The sequence below is a fragment of the Drosophila melanogaster genome, chromosome 2L (assembly GCF_000001215.4).
Source record: "Drosophila melanogaster chromosome 2L".
Taxonomy (NCBI): Eukaryota; Metazoa; Arthropoda; class Insecta; order Diptera; family Drosophilidae; genus Drosophila; species Drosophila melanogaster.
Window position 1 is genome coordinate 2,979,499 of NT_033779.5, and position 19,569 is coordinate 2,999,067.

The 19,569-nt window shown below is 49.3% G+C and overlaps 4 protein-coding genes across 9 annotated transcripts; 2 read left to right on the forward strand and 2 right to left on the reverse strand.

The window, feature by feature from the left end:
* Positions 1–63: 63 nt before the first annotated feature.
* Chd1 (Chromodomain-helicase-DNA-binding protein 1) lies at positions 64–8,225 on the reverse strand. 3 transcript variants are annotated; one of them, NM_001273046.1, is made up of 7 exons: positions 8,014–8,225; positions 6,143–6,652; positions 5,978–6,087; positions 5,742–5,915; positions 1,138–5,679; positions 972–1,070; positions 64–879 (listed from the first exon to the last, which is right to left on the reverse strand). In NM_001273046.1, the coding sequence occupies exons 1-7, from the start codon at positions 8,020–8,022 to the stop codon at positions 678–680; spliced, it is 5,646 nt and encodes a 1,881-aa protein (NP_001259975.1). In that variant the 5' UTR covers positions 8,023–8,225; the 3' UTR covers positions 64–677. The 3 variants fall into 3 exon arrangements, with proteins under 3 accessions (NP_001259975.1, NP_477197.1, NP_001245851.1); NM_057849.5 differs by having other exon boundaries at positions 201–879; positions 972–1,076; NM_001258922.1 differs by lacking the exon at positions 8,014–8,225 and adding an exon at positions 7,889–7,984 and having other exon boundaries at positions 201–879; positions 972–1,076.
* Positions 8,226–8,617: 392 nt separating this feature from the next.
* On the forward strand, positions 8,618–10,577 carry Bem46. The gene is made up of 5 exons (NM_058024.4): positions 8,618–8,885; positions 8,939–9,180; positions 9,242–9,583; positions 9,661–9,839; positions 9,899–10,577. Exons 1-5 carry the CDS (start codon positions 8,747–8,749, stop codon positions 10,011–10,013), a joined length of 1,017 nt encoding a protein of 338 aa, NP_477372.1. The 5' UTR covers positions 8,618–8,746; the 3' UTR covers positions 10,014–10,577.
* okr (okra) lies at positions 10,096–13,261 on the reverse strand. The gene is made up of 6 exons (NM_057313.5): positions 13,209–13,261; positions 11,837–13,151; positions 11,627–11,780; positions 11,163–11,568; positions 10,938–11,101; positions 10,096–10,881 (listed from the first exon to the last, which is right to left on the reverse strand). The coding sequence occupies exons 1-6, from the start codon at positions 13,209–13,211 to the stop codon at positions 10,569–10,571; spliced, it is 2,355 nt and encodes a 784-aa protein (NP_476661.1). The 5' UTR covers positions 13,212–13,261; the 3' UTR covers positions 10,096–10,568.
* Positions 13,262–13,371: 110 nt separating this feature from the next.
* CG3558 (uncharacterized protein) lies at positions 13,372–19,228 on the forward strand. 4 transcript variants are annotated; one of them, NM_001273047.1, is made up of 7 exons: positions 13,372–13,449; positions 13,516–13,879; positions 14,047–14,910; positions 15,176–15,572; positions 15,914–16,937; positions 17,004–17,561; positions 18,293–19,228. In NM_001273047.1, exons 3-7 carry the CDS (start codon positions 14,237–14,239, stop codon positions 18,748–18,750), a joined length of 3,111 nt encoding a protein of 1,036 aa, NP_001259976.1. In that variant the 5' UTR covers positions 13,372–13,449; positions 13,516–13,879; positions 14,047–14,236; the 3' UTR covers positions 18,751–19,228. The 4 variants fall into 4 exon arrangements, with proteins under 4 accessions (NP_001259976.1, NP_001137777.1, NP_652064.2 ...); NM_001144305.2 differs by lacking the exon at positions 13,372–13,449 and adding an exon at positions 17,994–18,032 and having other exon boundaries at positions 13,475–13,911; NM_143807.3 differs by lacking the exon at positions 13,372–13,449 and adding an exon at positions 17,994–18,032 and having other exon boundaries at positions 13,475–13,879; positions 15,938–16,937.
* Positions 19,229–19,569: the final 341 nt, after the last annotated feature.

A 19,569-nucleotide genomic window follows, 5' to 3' on the forward strand; every position in this document is an offset into this window, starting at 1 on the left:
ACACTACAACGTAATTTAAATATTTATGTATAATTAATTTTAACTAGATTACAATTCTCTGGATCATTCACTGATTTTTTTTATTTTTAAACGTCTTATAAAAGTTCGAATGCAATGGAGACATTAAACAAATGATTAGTCTGCTGCTTGCTTTAATAACCGTAATACGAATCTTCAAGGGACCCATTGCTTTCGTGCTTACAATCATATGATGATAGTGTTTAAATATAGTGAGAATTTGTTGTTGGTTTAAAAGCTTTTGAACGACTGGTTCGCACCGTGGGCCACCTAATAAACCACACAGCATGCATTCGCAGCCAGCCGCATCTTCCGTGCAGTTGGCCAGTATAAAAACGATGTTCCGCAATGATGAAGGACGAGTTAAAGCCTACGCTACGATTTATACACGGAAAGTCTAAGATTAGGTTGCAGGTATTGCCACTAAACCCTGGATGATGCAATGCCGGCCCTCTGTGCGATCGGATGTATAGTCATTTATAGAAGTATAGTTAGCTGCTAGGAATTACTTGTACAGGTGTATGGAGCTACGCTTAACGTACTGTATGCGGGTTGGTTTTACTGTGTCGAGTGGCTGGCCAGGACACGATGGCCCGCCAGCCGGGCTTAAGTCTAAGTGTTTTATGTACAATCGACAGTCGGCCCCCAGAGCTGACTCCTCAGGTCTGCGTGCGCCGCTCGTAGTCGCTGCGTCTGTAGTCGGCAGGATAGTCTCGCGGCATGACCGGATATCCGCGTGGGTCACTGCGGTAGACAGACGACGGTGGCGGTAGGCCCGGAACGGCTCCATTAGGCAATCCATAGTAATTGGGCGGCAGGTAGTGGCTTGAGTAAGGATGCGGTGGCAAGCCAGACGGATATCTGAAATGAAGGACCACGAAATGAGTCAAATGATACACAATGTTAGATAAAACAAATTTAGGAAAAGGATGTAAGCCTGAGCGATTAATTACCTGCGCTTCTCGGGACGACGGTCGCGTTCGCGATGATAGCTGCCTTGACCTCCCCCACTGCGCCCATATCCATCGTAGCGATCCCGTTTGTAATCCTGGCTGTATCTGCAAAAGTAAAGCATATTAGAAATCCACTTGCAGGAACAAAGCCCGTTTCGATCATTACCTATCGCGGGATTGCCATCGCTCCATTTCCGGCGTGTAGCCGGATGGCGCGGGCGGTGGATCATAGCCGCCCCGGCCAGTACGGGGTGTAGATGGGGAGGTGGGGCCCTGGCGCCGGGAATTGCTGCCGCCTTCGTAGCTACCACTTCCCATGGGTGGGCCACTGCCACCGTAGTAGTCGGGACCGCGATGGTGCTTCTTACGGTCCTCGTGACGGTCCATGTTCAGCCGTTTGAAGGACATGGACTTGAGGTTGTCGCCGATGCCTCCGCCGGGGGCACCTGCTAGTCCGCTGCTTGCATCAGCGTCGTTCTCATCCCGCTTACGCTTTAGGGGAGGGTCAGCGTAACGACCGGAGGTGGGTATACCCGTTTCCGGATACCGCGCCTGTCCACTGCGTTCCTTGTCCTTGTCCTTTTTCTTCTTTTTGCCCCCACTCCTGTCGCGCTCCTTTTCTTTTTCTTCAGTAGTCACACCGTTGGGTTTAGACTTGGCCGGACTTCCTGACGAGCCCTTGTCTTTTCCCTTCGCCTCGCCATCGCCGCCCGCTTTCTGCTTGAGTGCGTGTTTGTAAATCTTGAATAGGCGCTTGGCATCCAGCTCAGTGAATTTCGACACAAAGTACCAAAGGTTACTGCGCCATTCCTTTTTCTCTGTCTCGGCGTAGGGATTGAGGCAAACATCGATCTGCTTGCCAATTTGAAGCAGGCAATCCCTCGTGTGCTGCAGCTGATCCTGGTCGGAAAGACTGACATCCGGCTGGTCCAGCGCCTTGAGGGCCTTCTTCACCGGCCGCATTTTTTCTTTGCACTCGTTAAAAATGCTGGGATCTAGGTCACCCAGGACCTCCAAAGCCCTAGGTTCATTGTTCGCCGTAAAGTGCATCGGCTTGTTGCCGTTGTTGTCCGAGGCGCTGGTTTTCTTCGAACGAGCCTTGGATTTTTTGGCTTTCTTCGCAGGGTCACCGTGCTGTTCCGTAGCTGGAGCATTGTGCGGCGACGCGGTAGATGGATCTACTTGACTGTTACTGCTTTCGGCGACGGTGCGTGCGTCGCCAGCAGCGTCCTCGCCATCGTGCGGCTTAGCATCGATGGTCGAACTAGCAGACTGGCTTGCCGCCTTGGCATCGTTAGCTCGCGATGCTCTGGGGCGCCGTTGTCGGCGTTGTCCTCCCTTGGTCAGCTCCACGTTCTTCTTGATGATCTTGAGCAGGTACTCGGCACGCGTCTGCAGCTGCTTGGCCTGGGGCTTGCGCGTATCGTTAAGCAAAATCTTGTCGGTCAGTTTGAGCGTGGGGTCTAGCTTCATCTGCTCCCAGGATCCAATGCCGTACTGGTAAATGCCGCACAGTAGCTTCGTGTCCTCCTCGATGCCCCAATCCACGTCGAAGACCGGGGCGCGTGTCTTGATATTGAAGCTCCATTGCTGGCGCTCTTCGGGCATGCTGGGCATGATCTCGTTGAGCGGCTGAAGCTCCTGTTCGCAGGCCAGCAGCTTTTTGGCATTAAAGGAGACGCCACCCAGCTTAACGGAGAAGGTGGCGCGTGCGCGGCGCTGCTTGGCGCCCGGCGTCTCATCCGTCGCCGCAGTCTTACTCTCTTCCTCCTTGTGCTCGTGCAGGAACTGAACGCAGCGGTCATGCAGCATCTCTCCGAGGCGCTTCAGTTCCGCCAGTGGCTTTTCCTGCAGCTCAGCATCACATGCGATGGCCTCCATGCGGTGGAGAGGAGCGGGAAACTTTTTGTAACTGCGAATGAAGCGACGCAACTCCGCATCAGTGAATCCGGTGATCTTCTCCTTCATGGTCGGCCGCCCGCGCTTGCGAGGTCGTCCATCGTCACCACTGCCGTCGGAGCCCAGCTCGTAATCCGAGTCGCCACCGGAGTCGTCTGCCTGCTGTTTCCCCTTGCCCCCCTTGCCAGCTCCACGCTTCCCTTCGTTTTGGTTAGCGGCAGTTTTCCTCCGGGGTGGCAAGTAGAGATCTTCCATCTCTTTTGCTCGCTCCTGATCGTCGATTGCTTTACGGAAGCCTTCCGGAATGATGTCGTCCCAGTCCTTACTGTCATCCTCCTCGCCGGCGGCATTTTGGTCTTGCTTGCTAACCGAATCGCTCGGTTCCTCTTCGAAAGCAGCTATGCTGGCCACTTTGAAGGCGGACAACAAGTCGTCTGCTGGCATTTCCGGATCTTCGTTGCGGGTCTCCGCCCTGCGCAGAATTTCATCAATGTCACAAACCAAGTCGTCGTCATGCTCCTGTTCGTCCTTGAACAGCTCCTCTGCACCAAACTTCAGGATAGCAGAAAGATCGTCCTTGTTGAACGGATTCGAGTTAGACGAGTGCCCGTTGCCGCTCTTATCCAGAACAGTGCGTCCTGTAGTGTCCATCCGCTGAATGACCAGGTGGTCCAGTACCATTTTCTGTTTGGCTCGCTCCACGATCTGTTCCTCCACCGACCGGGCGGTGACCAGGCGATAAATGTTAACCTGGTTTTTCTGACCGATTCGATGCGCTCTCGCCTGCGCCTGTAAATCGTTTTGGGGGTTCCAGTCGGAGTCAAAGATGATAACAGTATCGGCTGTGGCCAAGTTAATGCCCAATCCACCAGCCCTTGTCGAAAGCAGGAAGCAAAAGTCCTGGCTACCCTCTGCATTGAAGTGATCCAGAGCCTGGCGCCTCATCTCTCCCTTTATGCTGCCGTCGAGGCGCTGGAAAGGGAAGTGACGCTTCTGCAGATAGTCAGCCAGAACGTCCAGCATGCGCACCATTTGGGAAAAAATCAGCACGCGGTGGCCCGTCTCTTTCAGTCGGCAGAGTAGCTTATCGAGCAGCACAAGCTTTCCGGATCCCTTAAGAAGAGTTTGCAATGCCTCATCCTGCTGCAGACCCATAAGCTCAAACTCGGATGGTCGGATGAGAGCCGCGTGGTTGCAGCACTTCTTTAGCTCGATGACTATGTTGAGGAAAGTGGAGGTACTGCCCCGCTTTCCCTTGCGCAGTGCATCAAAGTTTTTGGTTAGGATCCACTTGTAGTACTGTTTCTGCAGAGAGGTCATCTCGACCCGCAGGATCTGCTCCACTTTAGCCGGCAGCGATTTCTCCACATCCTTCTTCACTCTCCGCAGAATATACGGCTCCAGCTGTTGATGCAACCGAGTGTAGCCCTTGTCCTCCGCATTGCCATGCTGCACCTCGAAATTCTCCCACGTGTCAAACTTATCCGGCATGATGAAGTGCAGCAAAGCCCAGAGCTCCTTCAGCGAATTCTGCAGCGGGGTACCTGTTATGAGCAGTCGATGGTTAGTGTCAAACTCCTTCAGCGACTTGTAGAGCAGTGAGTCGTCGTTCTTAAGACGATGCGCTTCGTCCACCAGGAGCGCAGCCCACTGAAGCGTGCCCAGAAATTGTTTATCCTTGAGCACAATCTCGTACGTTGTGAGAATGCAATTGAATTTAAGCCGCTTGGAGCTCTCAAACTGCCATTCGTACTGTTGAATGAGCTCGCGGGATTTAATGTCACCGAGGTACGTGACTACATTCATGTCCGGCGCCCACAGGTCGAACTCCCGCTGCCAGGCCGTCATTGTGCTAAGTGGCACCACGCACAGGAACGGGCCGTACAGGTGATGGATCTTGAACAGCGAGTACAGGAAGCAAATAGTTTGGATGGTCTTGCCGAGGCCCATCTCGTCGGCCAGGATCACCGAGTTCTCCTTGCACCATGAGTGCAGCAGCCAATTCAGGCCGTCCATTTGGTAATCCCTTAGAGTTAGGCCCGACGAAAGAAATTCCGGCTGATTCTTTATTCGAGAGAACTTGGGGCGATACTTGATCACTCTGCAGTGGCGGGAGGGAGTGCATTTGGAGGACTCGCGGTCATTGAATTGCTCTGCGCAGCGTTGCCACTTGCGAAGAACCAGGGCGGCATCCTCCCATGTGGACTCGGCGTACGGTAGCGACTGCCATTTGCACAGGTACTCCTCGGTGCCGTCGTCTGGCTTAGAGCCCTTGGCAATGATTCGGTCCACGTTGTTGTACGATTTCAGTAGCTCATGCTGCAGTTCCAGCTGACACTCGAAGTAGTCGATGTCCTCGGGGCCAGCGTATCGGCGCCAGTAGGCCTGTTCCTTCTCCTTTTTGATGAAGTTATCCAGCTTCTTCATTCCCTTGGCCTTCATATCACGCAGGGTAGCCTCAGATTCCCAGGTGTTGTGGATGTACGACCAGCCCTTCCACTTGATCAGGAACTGTGCCTCGGTCTCCGCGTCTGGAGTTTGCTTTTCATCAAATCCAGCATGTGGATCAAAGCCGTTTTCCTCTATTGCATAGATCGTTGTCTGATTGCCCGTGCATCCCCTCTTCCCAGCACGCTGCGCCAGGATACGCTCTATGGTTTCGCACTTTTCCTCCTCCTCAGCCGTAGCGGCAGTGGTGGCTGCCTGGCTTTCATCGTACTCAAACTCCAGCAGATCCTCGGAGTCGGTGGCTTCGTCCTCCGAAGCCTCCTTGTAGCTAACGGCAGCACCCTTGCGACGAGTAGCGCAGCTTTATAAAAAAGATGGACATGGGTCAGGGAAAGGCAAAAAGCAAAGGGCTGGGGTCATTACCGTTTGCTAGCGTCGTCATCATCACTGTCCTCGGAACTAAAGGGTTTCACCCTGCGCCGCTGCTGTTGCTGTGCGAGTTTGCTGCGAGAGGTAGTTGCTGCCGGTTTGCGCTTTTGGGCGGTGGACACCTCGTCATCACTGTCCTCGCTTTCATCGCTTTCATCCGAGTCCCAGCTGGCAAATGAAACGAATGCTTTGTAGAAAATAATTTGGAAAGGGGATGCTGGAAATCTCACGTTTTCTTCTTGTTCTTGGGTGCTGGAGCTTTTTTCGACTTCTCAGCAGCAGTCGGTGGTTTGCGCGCCTGGCGCGTCCGCTTGGGTCTATAGTCCTCCTCTTCCTCCTCCTGCGTGGAGAATGGTTAGGAACTTTTTAAGATGAAACCGCCGGTCCAAACTTACACTGCTGCTGCTGGAGGATGTGGGTGACACATTGGCAGAACTATCACTTGATTCATCGGCAGAGGCATCGCTGGCTGGCTGCTGCTGACCAGCCTCAGTCTCATTGTCCTCCTCCTCATTCTGCTCCGGCTTAGGCAAACTGCTGCTTGTGTTGGCATTGTTGATGCTCTGGTTCCTTTGATCCGATGGGCCCTCGGCGTCTGAATCGGAATCACTGCCACTAGACCCGTCACTGGAGCTGTCCTCCTGGTCATCCGTGAACCCGTTCGTCTTACTGTCCGCCTGGGCAGCAGCGGCTGTCGGTGGAAACCCTGCCACCGATAACGATTTGTCCTCGGGTTCTGGGGAGCTCCGTCCATCGCTAGAGTTGCCCGAGGAGCTGTCTGAATCTGAGTCTGAGCCGGAGGAGCCACTACCGCTGCCACTGCCACTATGGTCGGTGCCATTGGCCTCTTCCCGAGTGTCATCTTGTTCGTCTGAGCCAATACTATTCGCCGATTCATTGAGTGCCTGGTCAGATGAAAAGTAATTTCAAAATCAATCTAGGTTGAAGATCAATCAATCTTAGTTAAAGATAAACCGTCGGATACGAAAAGGTTGAAGTAACACACCGGCTCTGGGCCAGCCAATCCTGGCCAGAAATTGTGAGTACAGAGTGCATCGAAATTGGCATAACATGTTTAATATTCCCCTTATTCAGCTCCTTAGAAGTAAGGAATGGGTTACACAATCACTGAACTATAGGCAACGACTTAAAGTGACATTTTAAAACAAGAAGATGGCTCAATCCTGTCCAGAGTGAGGTCGCACTTTAGATTCCACAAAAGCCTGGTAAAACCACGGAAAACTTCGAAAACTTGGCTCTTGGGCCGTGCTGAACAGATTATAAAACAAAACGGCGTGAAGAAACTTTCATAAAACGCACTCTCATGGCTTACACAGGACTAATCCTCTCCAGAAATTTGTTTATGGCAGTTTTTGGCCAAAAAGGGTAAAACAAAATGTATTGCGTTTTGTAGTTCCAGGAAGCACACGACAGAAGCACATGACTACTTTGAAGAGAACGCGGTAATCACACGACACTTCTTCCTGGTGATTAGAAACCCGGATATCCTTAGAAACAAGCGGGAAATCGATGTTCTGGGCGGGATCTTTCCCTGAAAAAGGCACAAAACTGTGGAAATAGGAATGGCAAAGCGGAAAAAATTATTTTTAATCATTGTATCTGTCGAAAAGAGGAGGAATTTAAGGAAAATTATTGCTGGTAGCCTTTTGGCGGGCTCGAAAATCCCTGGAATTTGGTCAGAAGTACAAGAGAGGAAACTTTGCACCTAGCCATTTCTGATTACGTAATCGGTGAAAATTTTCCATTTTATCGAAAAAGGAAGGAAATCCATGGAAATTACAGGATTTTAACAGCCGCTATTGATAAAAACAAACAGAAATTCTTGAATTTGAGTAGAATTTGCGAAAATGGGTACCCAATGGATTTCCACAAAATCCACCTTGGCTGCCACGTTGAAGCCTTGGGAACTGTCAGGCACTGTCGGAAGGATGAAACACTCTCGGAATAGTGGAGAAATAAATCCTTTTATCCAAATGCTCCGCCAGCAGCCGCACGGCCAGTCATCAAAGTGTAGGTGTCTCGCGACGAGGGGACTTCTACAGACTTCGTTGCTGAGCAGCCACGCCCACAAAACTGAGCGATTGCCTTGTGTGTAGCATTTGATTTACGTTTTTACTCACACGACAGCCTGGATCAAACTGTTTTGACTTGTCTGGTTTCAAATGATATAAGAAATTCATAGTTTTTCCGATTTTTCCACACACACCGATGTTTGACAACCACAGCTTTTTCAAGGCCTACTCACCTGGCTCATTATATTGTCGTGGTAGCACACACAGTTGCCTTGTAGCGCTCATTAAATACAGGGGGCTCACTTGCATGCGGTCGCTGGCGAATGTTTATGTTTTTCCCGCTGCCCACTTGTTTTGAAATGCACTTTTTCGAAACAAAATGATCGTTTTTCACGTTTTACTCATGCGACGCAGCAGAAATCTTTCCACCATCTTGAATTAGTGGGACCGTGCGTGCTGCAGTAGAGATGGCACACCGCGCGACAGTGATGATGCGGGATATATCGCTTGCATAATAATATAAAACATGTACAACATTTATATAAATATAAAATAAAGTAAATAGAGTCATGAATTGAATTTATATTGATATTATATATTCCTTTTCATAGGCATAAAATTATTAAATGTAGCGTTTCAAGTTATCCAGAATATGTCAAAAAGAAATAAACTACTTAATTACTTGACTGATTTTATTTTATGAGTTGAATGTTGAGTTGAACGATATTTAATAATTTTAGTAGTAGTAGTTCATTATAGCCACATGATCACAACCTTATCGGGGTCGCTGATCGTCAGTAGTTACTGTACTGCGTTATCGATAACTTTTCGCACTGCACAGGTGTCTTGGAAATCAGCTGTGGGCGGTGTACAATTACAAATCGTTTGTGTTGCTGGCGCTGGAATTGATGCAATTTAATTAAATTAGAGCGTTGGACATGTAGCGCAGCTGGACCACAGGCGAACATGAAAGAAGTGGGCATCGCTCTGCCCAAGTCCCGCGGCGTGGGCGTGGGAGTACTCGCTGCCTTCCTGTTGTGCTTCATTTTCTACTATTTCTACGGCGGTTACATGACGTTGGCACTCTTCGCTGGGATCATCCTGCGTACGTATTCTGCTTCAGACCAGTCATTCGTCACTAAGTGCCTGCCCTTGCAGTGATATTCTACTATGCCCAGGACCTGCTTCTCTACCATCCGGACTTGCCAGCCAACTCCCGCATTTACATACCCATTCCGACAATGCACAACCTGCCGCACATTACGGTCAGCATCAAGACACCCGACGATGTCACTCTGCACGCCTTCTGGGTTACCCAACCGGAGGAGCGCTCCAAGTCGTCGCCCACGCTGCTCTACTTCCACGGCAACGCTGGCAACATGGGACACCGCATGCAAAACGTAAGGGGAGCGCCAATTCTGATAACGACATTACTTTACAATTCTCTGACACGCTTCTCAGGTGTGGGGCATCTACCACCATCTGCACTGCAATGTTCTGATGGTGGAATACCGCGGATATGGCCTATCCACCGGTGTACCCACCGAGCGGGGTCTGGTCACCGACGCCAGAGCGGCCATTGACTACCTGCACACCCGCCACGACCTGGACCACTCGCAACTGATACTTTTCGGACGCTCCCTGGGCGGAGCTGTGGTGGTCGACGTTGCAGCCGATACCGTATATGGACAGAAGCTAATGTGCGCTATTGTGGAGAACACTTTTAGCAGCATACCGGAAATGGCCGTGGAGCTGGTGCATCCCGCTGTGAAGTATATACCAAATCTATTATTTAAGAATAAGGTGGGTAGTCGTCGCCGGTTGAGCCCTCTGTTTACTTTATCTCATTACCACATTATTGTTTGTTGTTTCACATGCAGTATCACTCCATGAGCAAGATAGGCAAGTGTTCGGTTCCCTTTTTGTTTATTTCGGGCCTTGCGGACAACTTAGTGCCACCGCGCATGATGCGTGCCTTGTATACCAAATGCGGCAGCGAGATAAAGCGCCTGCTCGAATTCCCCGGCGGATCGCACAACGACACTTGGATAGTGGACGGGTATGGCCGGCAATTAATCTTCACTTTCCCATTTATCCATGGGTGTGCTTGCTTTTTAGGTACTATCAGGCCATCGGTGGGTTTTTGGCCGAGCTGCAGCAACAGCCGCTCCTCAAGGCGCCGGAGAAGAGCAACGTCTGGGTGGAGCTGGAGCATAAAATTATTGATGTATAGACCCGAATACATCAAGTGTTCAATTGACTGTGTTAACACTGCGAATGGTTTAATACTTATACATATACACACGCATAATATTAATCTGTATCTGACAGGGTTTTAATCCGGACGTTGCTATACGCCAAATTGCTTTTTATGTGCAGAGAATAACGTGCTAGCGGAGATGGCTGTTGATTTTAAGTAACCAACTTAAATAACTTTGCGCTTAAGCAAGTGAATACACACTAGAATCCGAATTTCGATGTTTGCTTGTATTTGTCCTAAGCTATGTTAACCTACTACTTTGCCCGATTGGCGGCCAGTTAAGAGTATAGAAATTGATCAGTATTTCACAAAAAAGTAAACTATTTTCTGGACTGACTCCTACATTGCCAGATTAGTTTATAGAAGCCTTCACCCCTAGCACGTTAACATTTTGTGCTGGTTCCATTTTTGAAATGTTAAATTAATAACTTGTTAGGATTGCAAAGGAAGCCAGAAAAAGTTATCTTAAGTTTAGACTTAAGTGCGAAGAAAAAGGAAATTCGAGAAACAATAAACTGCAAACAATTGCTAGAATCCACGGAAGTCCTCATCGGCACTGTCATCACTGGCGGGCGTGGATGATCGTTTGCGGCTTTCTGGTTTTTCCTCTGGCTGATCTGTTGCTTCCTCCTCAGCACTCGGCACAATTTCCTGAGCCTGCGATCGGTGGTGGAAGACAAAGGACACGCACTTGCAATCCATCCAGGCCTGGGCGAGAATATTGTCAGGCAGGCCTCTGTTGTTGGAGCAATGGTACCATTGTGACAAATGCGAGGTGCAGTCCGTGTCCTCGGGCGGTGGCTTCATTTGTATATTTTGAACGCAGCGCTTACACTTGAGCCTGAAAAGATATGTTACACGATCATGATCTAAAGGGTATCCAAAGCCAGTTCTTACTTGTCGTGTGTGTCGGACAGAATGTTCGCATCAAATGTAAACAAGTCCTTCAGATCGTCGCGGGTGAAATGCTTCTCGGCCGACTCGTTGTTGTCAATGATGGTGCTCGACAGGGATTTTTTGTGCGTCTGTCGCTGCAGGATCTTCTCCTCGATGGAACCACTCTGAAAGAGATTTCTTGAGTTGAAAAAGAAAGTTCCGTGCAGAACCAATTCAGGTACTCACGGCAACGAGGCGATATATGTAACAGGGCTTCTTTTGCCCGTCACGCCACACTCTGGCCATTGCCTGCTCATCGTTGGCCGGATTCCAGTCTGGGTCAAACATGAACAGGCGGTTGGCTCCAATCAAATTCAAGCCGCAGCCGCCAGCCTTGCTGCTCAGCATGAAAAGGAAGCTGTCAGACTCCGGGTCATTGAATCGGTCAACAACCTTCGATCGCTTCTTGATGGACATGGTGCCATCAAGCCGGACAAATCCGTACTTTCGCTTCCTCGCGAGCTGCTCGAACAAGTCCAGGGTCTGTGTGTAATTGGAAATGAGAACCACCTTGTCGTTGCCCTCTGCACGTATTGCTGCCAGCATGAAATCCAGGAGCATGAACTTGCCACTTAGCTCTGGATTGAGATCCCTGGAACACAAAAGATTCATTAATAGCCATTGCTATTCGCGCGCAACAGGCGACGTACTTTGGTTTGTAATTACTAGGCAGCACATTTTGGGAGTTTTCGAATCCCTTTTCCCGCGCAGTGAGCTTCTCATATATGAGATCCGGATGACTGCAAATCTTCTTAAGCGTTGTAATGTCTGCCAGCGCCGTAAGCGAAGCCTTTTCATTGCAATCTTGAAGGGAATTGTAAATGGTAGGAATGTTGTGGTAGTATTGCCTAATGACTTACCCGCCAAACTACGTCGAACTTGATCAGACTTCAAGAAATTCGTGTATAGCTCGAGTTGAATCGCCGTCAGTTTCGCACAGATAACCATTTCAAACTTAACCGGCAGATATTTGGTTAGAATTTGATTAGTGCGACGAATGATGCACTGATCGACCAGACCTATCAGCTCCTGTGTCTTCTCTATGGCCCGTTGTCGCTCCTGTTCCGTGGAGTCAGTATTCTGGCCCCGCAGAATAGCGCTCTCGAAGTTGCGCTTAAACACGGCCGCCGTTCCCAGCATCTCCGGGTTTACAAAGTTCACCAGGCTGTAGTACTCAGTAAGATCGTTCTGGATGGGAGTGCCGGAAAGCAAGACCCGTCGCTTTGTCTTCAGTCCCATGAGAGCCTGATACGTCAGATTGTCGCTGTTCTTGAGGCGATGTCCCTCGTCGCATATCACCATTCCCACCTCGTACTTGCACAGGATCTCCGCGTAGATGCGAAATGTCTCGTAGCTGATGAGCAGAACAGGTGTCCCCAGCCGGGCAGAAGTCATGGAGAACTGCTCGAGTGCTCGGATGGTGTTCTCCTTGGTCCCGCCCTCCATGGGCAGGCAAAGGAGTCGACCGTGAAGCCACTTGGTAAACTCCTTCTCCCAGTTCTTAACCAGCGATGATGGAGACACGACAATGGCTTTGTTGATCGTCGGCTTGCACTCGGGCCCCTGCCTTAGAAGTGTCCAGACCAGCGTTACGCACTGCAGCGTCTTCCCGAGACCCATTTCGTCGGCCATGATGCATCCATTGAAGTTGCCCCGCTTTCCCTCCACACACTCGTACATGAAACGCACTCCCTCGCGCTGGTGCGGCCGCAATATGTTGCTCAGCAGCGGATCGACGACGACGTGCACCAGAACCTTGGTCGGATCCATGCCCATGCGCTCGTGTTCTGTGTAGGCGGGTGGATGGAAGAGTACCAAGGCGTTGCAGGCCATCGGATCGTGTAGGGGTCGTCGGGAAATGCAGCGCCGCACGCCCAGGACCCGTTTACCACCGTAATCCGGTACGTAATTGTCCATGGGCACCTTGAACTTCCGTGCCAGAACCTTGGCAATGGCCAACTCATACTCGCTGTTCGCCGTGAAGCGAATAGGCAGTGGGAGCTCTGATGTGTTGCTGGCATCTCGGAGGGCGCCCAGTCGTCTTCTGTCCAGTTCTTGCTCTCGCTCCAGTTCCTGCTGGCAGGATCGCTTGTTTTTCTTCAGCAGTGGCGGCGTGAAGGAGTGACGGGACTCGGGACGCAGTGGTCCACGTTGGCTGGGAGCCAGACTGCGCCGCTTTAGGAATAAATGATTAGGGAAATGGAATTAAATAAATCAAATTTTTGTATTTACCATTTCATTAAATTCAAATGGCGGTAGCGCGAACAGCTGATAGAAGCGCGGAAGTCTGGTCACACAGGCGATAAGAAATACTGGTAAGTGGAACGCTGGGATAATGAAACAGAACGCATTTAATCAAACTAATACTTGTGATCATAGCACGCTGTTTTAAAAGTGAATAGATAATTAGATAAAAATAAAACTAAAATGGAATTGCTACACCCCGATGTCAAAAATTCCCGATGTATCTCAGGTATAATCGAAACATCGATATGTTATATTGATAGCTGCTCATCGCTAACTTTCTATTTCCGTGCAGATATAATTGTAAATATTTACGCAGAATTGCTTTGGAAACACTACGAAAATAGTGCAAAATGAGGCAATAAAGTGCGGGCCGGACTGCCTTCCCTTTCTTGACTTCAAAACCCGCGCCAAAAGCGCGAATTTCGTGCTGCAAGAACGCAAATCTAGTCCGCAAATCTGCGGAAGTGTTGGTACTACCACTTAATTGTATTTGTAATTGTAATTGCCAAAGTGCCAAAAAAAAAAACGCTGCAAATGCTGCAAGCGTGAAAACCCATCTAAGAAGGGCCACTAAACAGTAATGGGTGTAGATGCACGATGCACGGAGAGCGGAAAGCAGCGGAGACGATGACGATGATCAAATCTAAATTCATCAGGTGAGCGAGCAGCAGCAGCAACAACAACCACAGTGAGTGCCCAAATAGGTGGGCACACGTACACAGGTGTGTGTGTGGCTGTGTGCGTAAGTGTGTCACTTGTTGTTCTTGGGAACATTAGAGAAAAGTAAATAGCGAATATTCAACTAAAGTGCGTCTTCTTTTAGCTTCTAAATATTTAAAAAGCGAGCAACATTGAAATACTCACCACTCACACAGTCGGACAAAAGCACAAAACGAGAGATAACAGAGCACCAGCACCACCAATTCATGCCAAACGAAACGCACACGGAGCAGTTATCAGCGGACCAGCGCCACTAAAAGCCACCGAATCGCACACACACCGCACCGACAACGATGTGGCTGCGCCAGAGCAGCGGTGGAGGCGTTGCCTCCGTCGGACACGTCGGCCCACTGCGACAGCGACCCATCGACGCTGCCACAGACTGCGATCCGCGCGCTTGCTACGACAGCTTCTGTAAGCACTGGCAGCAGGCCTTCGAGATCATCCAGCACAGTGCACCGCCCTCGCACGACGACGTGCTGGGCGTGGTCTCGCACTTGGACTACATGGTCACCCTGCTGCTCGTGGAGCTGCATCACTGCAACAAAGTCTCGCTGCCGGCGGCCGAGGCTAGTGGTCCGCCTGCGGCGCCCTGCCTGGAATTCCTGCTCAGCGAGAATCTGCTGGACAAGCTGTACGAGTGGGCCTGCACCACGGGACGGTATGCCAACGCTGTGAGGCTGGAGCAGCTGAAGCTGTACGAACTGCTCGTCAGCCACTCGCGCCACCAGCTGCTCTGCCACGAGCCCTTCCTGCGACCCCTGCTCAAGATACTGGCATCCAGCCAGGGCGAGATCTTTCCGCCCGATCTCGAGAAGCGCCTGGTGATCCTGCTGAACCAGCTGTGCGTGGTTCTTATGCAGAATGTCCACCTGCTGGACCTCTTTTTCTTCTCCGCCCAGACGCAGGTGCAGGAGCAGATATTAAATGGCAACGTGGCGCCACCCAAAAGCGGAACCACTACCAAGTAAGCTCATAACTTTTAAACATTCCAATTCATTCAGCATAAAAAAGAATAGCGATAAATGAATATTTGTGTAATGATTCATCGCGTAATAGCGACATTAGCCAGATAAGGCAATACTAAAAAAGTGACCCTGTAATATTCCAATTACGAGTGATGAATCCACTTGACTTGTTCCATTTATCTTCTAAGATTTATATATTTATATTCTAAGACTTTATTATAAGGTATATTCCGTGTCTGATAAATCTTTTATTGATTCTTTTAGCTTCATAATATTTTCGCTGCTTATCCCGTACGTGCATCGCGAAGGCAGTCTTGGTCACCAAGCGCGCGATGCTCTGCTGCTGTGCATGGCGCTTTCGCAGAAGAACTCCAACATTGGAACGTACATAGCCCAGTACTCCTCGATCTGCCCGCTGTTGGTGACCGGTCTGGGTGGGCTTTACTCGCGTCTGCCCAACAGCATCGAGATTAGCTCCATCGACTGGCACCGGATAACGCCAGACGATGTGACAGAGATCCCGGAGCTGACGCTGTTCATGAACGCCCTCGAGTTTTGCAATGCGGTGGTGCAGGTGGCCCATGAGATGATCAAGCAGCAGTTGCTGGACTTCATGTACCAGGGCTTTATTGTTCCCGTGCTGGGACCTGCGATCCTTCAGGTGAGTGAAGTCACGCTTTTGTCTCGTCTCGGTCTCTCTTCGTGAAAATTTGTCTTCGATGCATTTCTGTGGTGTTGGTTGCAAGCGAATCATTTATGTCCTGTCCTTAATCTAGAACATTATTTAGATATTGGTTAAGAAAGCGTAAAACTAATGGAATTATGCAAGTGTTGCTTAACCGATATCTTCTTTTTTAGTAAGACTCGTATTTAATATAGGGAACTGCACCGCCTTCTGCTTTCCGTCTCTTGTGTGTTTCTTGTGCCTTTTCCTTCCCCGTAGCTAACCACACACACACACCTCGAAATCTCGAAACAACTTTTTGCGCTCCATTTTCGCAGACACTGAAGGGCAAACATTTTCAGACGAACATCGACTCGCAAATCTCGGCAATGTCGTACCTGGACCTGATCCTGCGCTCCATCACGGAGCCCGGACTGCTGAGGGCCTTCGTTCGGTTTCTGCTCGATACGGAAAAGTTTGACGGCGAACGGATACTTGATGCCCTGGTCGAGCGCCTGAACTCGCCGGATGCCAATCTGTGCATGGTCACGATGGCATTGTTTGACACCCTGCTGGGTCTGCACTGCGAGGACCTGATGCTGGAGCTGCTGCTCAAGTTCATGCTGCCGGGCAAGCATGTGCCCATCTCACATCGCCACAAGATCAACAAAATCGATCCGTATTTGAATAGCAGTGAGTTCTTCCTCGAGCTCTCGCCCGATGTGATGAAGAGAGCCAGAGATCTGGCCAGGCCGAAGAGCGTCCACGAGCCTGTGGTGAGTGAACTGACGCCTCTGCCGAGTCTCCCCTCTCCGGTCATGAGCAAGACGATTGGAGCCAACTGGAACTATTACGGAGTGCACACCGGTGATAGTTTGTATGCGAATATACAGGCATATCTCTTCGAGGCTCATTGGCGAATCGCCCAGTGTCAAAAGGATTGCCTAAAATGGGCCAACAGCTATCGCTACCAAAAGTGGCCTCGTCACGGGCAAGGAAGAGTCCATGCCCATGCCTTGGAGCTGGCGCGACAGTTCTTTAGTGAGTTCGGTGGCGGTCCTATCGCCGCCAACGAGACGGGTGAAAAGCAGCTGGACAGCTTGCAGTCAATTGGCGAGTCAAGCGGCTACGAATCCTTCAAGTGGCGGCCAGCGGACGAGGAAAGCGAAGCCACGGATACAACTGTGGCCACGACAGCCAGCGAGGCGGATATGGATCACAATAGCAGCAGCCTTAGCAGCGTTCTTGGTGCATCCGGCAAACGCGAGTCATGGCGGACTTCGAACAGCAATCGCAATGAATTAATATTGACGGACCTTGACTTCTCGGAAGATTTGTTTGCGCAGGGCACCGTAAGCTTAGGTGAGAATTAAATTGTTCTTCTTAATTCCTTATAAATAATTGCTATGTATCAATGTTTATTTCCAGGTCCCTTTCTCAATGCCATTTGGGGCAAACTGCAAACCTTCACGAGCAATTCGCTGTACGTCAATCTCCACTTGACCGGGCTGATCACTCGCTTGGCCTGGTATCCCCTGCCGTTGATTCACTCGCTGCTGCTGCGCTCTGACATAGCCATCACATCGGATACGCCCTCTTTTCACCAGGTGCTGCGCATTCTGAAGCAGCAAATAGATGCCGAGCTGCCAGTGACGGAGGATTCGCTGGAGATCATTGATGTGGCGCGTTCGTCGCTGATTGATCGAGAGTTCCGCTTGGCAAACGCGCGCAAGGGCAACGAGGGCTCTCCAATGCATCATAGCCAACAGCAACAGATGGTAACGAACTCCGGCCAGCAGCAGGGTCAACTGCGATCAGCCTACGCGACCCTCTCGGCCGCCACGCCCGTGCAGGCCACGCCCACCAGTGCCTACGATCCGTTCAAGCGCAGTGATAACAAGCGTCGCAGCATCAGCAAATCCATTACCAGCATGTTTAGCAGAAAGTCCGCCTCCACGTCCACAGCGCCACCCAATGGATCCTCCGGTGAGTAACAGAATCGGTTGCCTGCTTTTGTCACACTCTTGCACAACTTCTATATTTTTCAAAAAAGAAAAACCAAGCAAACAAACTAGATATTACCAACAGTTTACAAATCTGCAGCGATGGATGTTGGAAGAAAGTTGGTTTTGGGTCACATTACACACACACTTCACTCACAAAAACACACATTCACACACACGTACTTGAGCCCTGCATTAGAGCCTGGTTAATTGCCAGCTAATGCAAAGTAAACCAAAGAAATCATTTTAACATTTAAATGAACTATTAATGTTATAAGAGTAAACAGGTCTCATTCAGGGCTAAATTTGGTTGACACACATCTCTGTAAAATGCCGCCGGCATCGTTTATAATAAATTAATTTCTTTTATTTCTTTATTTTTATCGAATCGATCAAAAAATCAAACAAATCTTAGCTTCATCTGGCTTATCACAAATTTACGCATTCTTCACCGGTAAATATTTCACGCTTGATAAAATATTTAAAGTTTTAATCAAACCTAACCCAATATGGCATAGTCTTGTTAATATTTGTGCGTAGTATCTTTATTTTCGTAGAGCTTTGTACATTATGCTTTCCACTAAAAAAATAGTTAATAGTAGAATATAGAAAACATTTGTGGAATCCCATATATACATGTGGTTATTGTTGTTTTTTAATTAACCCAAAATGTCAATATCATGTGCTGTTGCTAATCCTCGCATACGTTTTTAGGAGCTGCCTCGAATCTGGTGGGGAATAATGCCAGCAACGATGGAAGAGGCATATCACAAGCTCAGACGTCCGCAGGCACATGCGAGACCAGCTTGAGTACGCAGCCCCCAGCGGGAGCATCACGCACAGGAGCCAACGCGACGTCAACAGCGGCATCGGGAAGCAACAGCAGCATCGCAGGTTCCACCCTAACGCTCTCCGCCCAGTCGAACACAACCACCCACTCGGCGAGCACTCTGCACGGTCTGGATGGCGGCCCGTCGACGGGTGGTTTCAACTCGGAGCCGGCGTCCCTGGACTCGGTGGCCTCCATGGGAATCATCGCCAGCACAAGTGGCACCGAGCGATCACGCGATCTGGCCCTATGTGCTGTGCTCATGGACGAGTGGCTTAAGGAGCTGGCTGCCATTGCGCAGGAGCAGAGCGTTGTGCTGGTCACGGAGCAGGGGTCTTTATGATCGCTTGGAACGGAAAGCTTGTGTATACATATTTTACGGATTTGTTAGCCCTTGTTTGTTTTAACCAGCTACTCTTACGAAATTATTCTTTTTACCTGTTAAATTTTCGATATTTATATTTTAAAAAACAACTTTTAACGAACAATGCAGTTTTGAACAGATTTACAAGTTAATGCACACGGACTCAACTAAAAAAAAAAAAGAGAAACACTCAACGCGTTAAACAAATAGATTTAGGTTAAATGTTTTAAGTGAATCGGGACGGTGGATCTTAAGTGTTCAGATGTAAACAAATATTCTAATTACCAGCCGTACGCAAAATTTACAACGTTTATAGAGAGAATTATATAACACACATACCATGTATACATATGTATTTTTGCAATATATTTTATGCTTTTATGTATGCAAGATCAAATTACACAAGTTATGTAAAGCCAACTTGAAAGTATTAAATTGGTCCAAGTAAATGCACAGCCAAGAAGATTTAGTTATTCTTATTATTAGCTTAGGATTTCAGGTTTAACGTGAGAGCCAATTTTATAACATGGCAACCACCAGAGGAGTCAAAGGGACTCACTGGGTATACCTTCTTCTGGTGCGACACGTAAACGCACAGTTCATTCTGCGCAAGTCAGCTGAAGCTGGAGGAGCTGCCTGCATCGGAAACACAGTTTAGGTTTGAGGGCCATTGGGAGAACTGCCTTTGGGGTGTGGCGGCGAAATACGATGATAATTTAGGCGCTGAAATTTAGCCAAAATGTTTTTAAATAAAAGTGTTTCTTATGAAAACTTCAAGCCAATATATTCAAGATTATA